At 39.3% G+C, this 3483-nt stretch overlaps 1 protein-coding gene across 1 annotated transcript in view; it reads right to left on the bottom strand.

Moving 5' to 3' along the window:
* sptlc1 (serine palmitoyltransferase, long chain base subunit 1) overlaps positions 1-1973 on the bottom strand; it is a gene marked incomplete in the record, with an annotated part of 20653 nt that extends 18680 nt beyond the window's left edge. The window contains 1 exon segment of the mRNA XM_014015124.1: positions 1821-1973. Within this exon segment, the coding sequence (XP_013870578.1) occupies positions 1821-1895 (75 nt within the window).
* Between the last annotated feature and the right edge of the window lie 1510 nt (positions 1974-3483).

Raw genomic sequence — 3483 nt, forward strand, 5'->3', positions numbered from 1 at the left:
ATATAAAGTTATTAATGAAGAAAACCCATCTGGATAACAGCAGACTGACTGCTGGTAAAATATACGACAGGTCTGGACCACTTGATCTGAAAAAAATCTTAGAATACGAAAACATTGGTGAATGCCACAAATTCTCCTAAATCACTCGTACGCACAATTTAAGAACAAATCTGTGCGTACGAACGGTTCTTGCATGAGGCCCGATGTCTCAACTTGTCCACTTTAAAGAAAGCAAATTTTAAGTGCTGTGGTAGACATTTTTTTGTAGACTTCAAGTTTCCTGATTGTGTTCACTCAGCTAAAATAAAACTATGCAAATGATAAGATAAAACTGAATATAGCTTATATTATTGAGAAAAATATTTTCCTTATCTGCAGAAACTGCAATGAGAATAAAAGTTAATTCAAAAAGAAGAAAACCTCTGAAATTCCCTGTTGTGACGTAACAACTCAGTAAAAAGAAGTTGACAGAAGTACCTCCGGTCCTTACCTTCTAAACAAAGAAAAAAGTATTTGGCTAGCATCAAGTGTCCCCCTGCTATAAGACTGGGGTGACAGGAGGTAGGGGTTCATCCTCTAACTGCCAGTGGGTTGGCCGTTTGAACCCCTACTCTGTCCATCTCAGTTGTTGGGTCCTTGAGGAAGACACTTCACCCACCTTGCCTACTGGTAGTGGTCAGAGGGTCCGGTGACACCGATGAACGGCAGCCCTGCCTCTGTCAGTGTGCCCCAGGGCAGCTGTGGCTACAATGTAGCTTACCACCCTCAGTGTGTAAATGTGTGGATCTGAGTGTAAAAAGCTTTGGTGACCTTGGACTTGATAAAGCGCTATATAAATTCAGACCATTTGAAATTAGTTCAATTATTCTGTAATTTTACACCAGTTTTCATTACAATTGATTTTCTTTTTCCTTCCTGTGTGAATTAGGGTTGGGCAAAAATCACATTGTGTGCAATTAATCTTCAGAAAAACTGTTAACAATTAAAATTTGCTACTTTGCAATTACTGCAATTAGTGATGCGTGATGATGTATTTTTGTGTGCGATGCACTCTGACTATCCAACGCACCTGTGAGGATACGTTACTAAAGATTTGCTGCCACTCCAAGGTGGGTTTCCATCCACAACTTACTATTTTAACCTGCTAAAAAACATGACACAATCGTGATTTTTTTTTTTTTTTTACAATATTGCCCAACCCTAGTGTGAATGAGTACAGGTTTTACTTACCACTGAAAACTGTATCCAATTTAACCTTTGTTTATTTTGGTATTAAAGTCAAACAGCTACTAGAGGAGTTTAATGACACTACGTGGATTTTAACCTGTTTGGACTTTTCATTCAGGTATTAATTATCCTGTATTCAATATTGCATAAACCTTTCAAAATGAGCTAAAACTTGACTTTGATCTGTTTCCGTGTTTCTTCCGGGGGTCGTGTTTGGCGCGAGCACGCGCTTCAGGCGGAACTGACAGGGAAACACATCTCGATAGAACACCAGCTTCCTCTTTAATGAACGGTTATCTTCCTGGGTTTCTTCAAACTTGCCTATCATTTATTAAACTTCACGTTACTTACATAAAACTATAAAAAGTACTGAAGCGACCCAGGCAAATGACGTATTCCGAGTCACAGACGGAAGGAAAATCTTCAACTCGGACAAATAACAGATCGTGAGTCTGTCAAACACTCCCCGGACAGCTTTATGTGAGCATTTTTCAAAATATTTTCCTCAAAATACGGCGTTTCAACATATGTAATTCCACAACAAATCTGGAAGTGTTTCTGCCTGTCTGGGATGTCGAAAAGAGCAATATTACCTCATAAAAAGCTTGAACCATTTCCACCAAAACCCATTGCTGTCCGGACGCCATAGCGTTCTTTTCCTGAAACATTTTCTTCTTCTCTTCAGGTCTGCAGATGCTGGAGTTGTTTTACTTGTTTTACCGCCACCTGCTGGTTGCACTGCTCCACTACAGTCAAGCGTTTGAAGAGCTGCTTTTCAGTTCATTTTCACTTTGTCTTTATTTTTCAAACATTGCTCGTTTTACTTTATATTTTTTCCACAATTTACATCAATTACTGTTAAATTCAACTCCAGTTATTATACTGCCAAACGCTTCATTTAACTTAAAAATAAGTTAATATTTTAGCAAAGATGCAGAAGCAGGGCCACATCCTCATAAAATATAATATAGGTGGTTCAGCTGGACTGGACACATTAGCAATATAACAAACATTTGGAAACTGTACCATATTTTTAAGTAAGGTAATTCAGAATTTTATGGCAGCAACACTTCAGAAAAGTTGGAATAGGGTCAACAAAAATGTACAAATGGTATTGAGAAATAGTTGCAGGAGCATTTTGCAACAAATTAGATTAATTGGCAACAGTTCCTTAATGGACTGAGTATAAAAACCTTTTAGAGTGGCTGGGCCTAGGACTGGCATACAAGTCTCCTGGGAGTTTTCCCGGTGGGCCGATGGGTTTGTGGGCTGATGGGCTGCAGGTTCGGCTGTAGAGGTGCTCTGTTTTGAGGTGCCACAATGCCTATACAGTATAAAAGTTGAGCTATAGTTGCGCTTTGGGCACTGGCCCTCACCAGCGGTGGAGGTATTTATACTTGGAGCTTACGTTGTAGATTTTTCCAAAAGGACACGTGGCAGTACACTTTATAACTTGTGAAATGTTGTAAATAAGCAGTGGCACCTGCAGCTGTATGGCCGTACGCACTGTGCGTACCTTGAGATATTCCTTTGAGTTAGAAAATGTTTTCATAAGCATTCAACTTTTTAATGATTTTTCACTATTTATTATTACAAAAATGGTGAACAAAATAAAATAAGAAATTGTCTTTTGTCAGAACTTTCTTTACATTCATCTGGGTGCATTCGTCCGATACTAAAGTAGCTAATTAGTTATTTTATTTTATTTATTTGGTGTCTGCCCTGGCGCTTTTTCCTTAACGTGACTGTGCGGTGAAGCTAAACATGAGTGAGCGGACTTTTAAATGGTTATTTCTTGTTGAAATGTTTACAAAAGAGTAGAAATAAAGTGCCATTGCTTTGCCTCGTCCTCTGGATGTAACTGACAGCACCTGAGCCAGGAAATCTCTCCTACCGAGGACAAAACTACGACTGTCCCACAGCTCAGCCAGCAGCTCTCAGCCACAGGTAACTTTAACCACCTGGTTTCAGTCAGACGTCATCTTTTTTGAGTTTGAGCAAAAATGTGTTCTGAGCTGAGGGTTTCTTGTCGCTCCATATCTTGTTTCCTTAAATAACTGTTATGGCAATATTTATTTAACAAAGACAGAAATACGTGGTCCAAGAATGAAGGTACTCCGTGAGATGATCAGCTGAGTTTTATTGCAACAACAGGAAACACAGAGAACACCTGGCCTGTCTCTGTGCCTCTGTCACTGTCACTCCACACTACTGTCCACTGTCGAACACTGTTGAGAGGCCTCATATATATATATA

This window comes from Austrofundulus limnaeus, unplaced genomic scaffold (assembly GCF_001266775.1).
Source record: "Austrofundulus limnaeus strain Quisiro unplaced genomic scaffold, Austrofundulus_limnaeus-1.0 Scaffold123, whole genome shotgun sequence".
Taxonomy (NCBI): domain Eukaryota; kingdom Metazoa; phylum Chordata; class Actinopteri; order Cyprinodontiformes; family Rivulidae; genus Austrofundulus; species Austrofundulus limnaeus.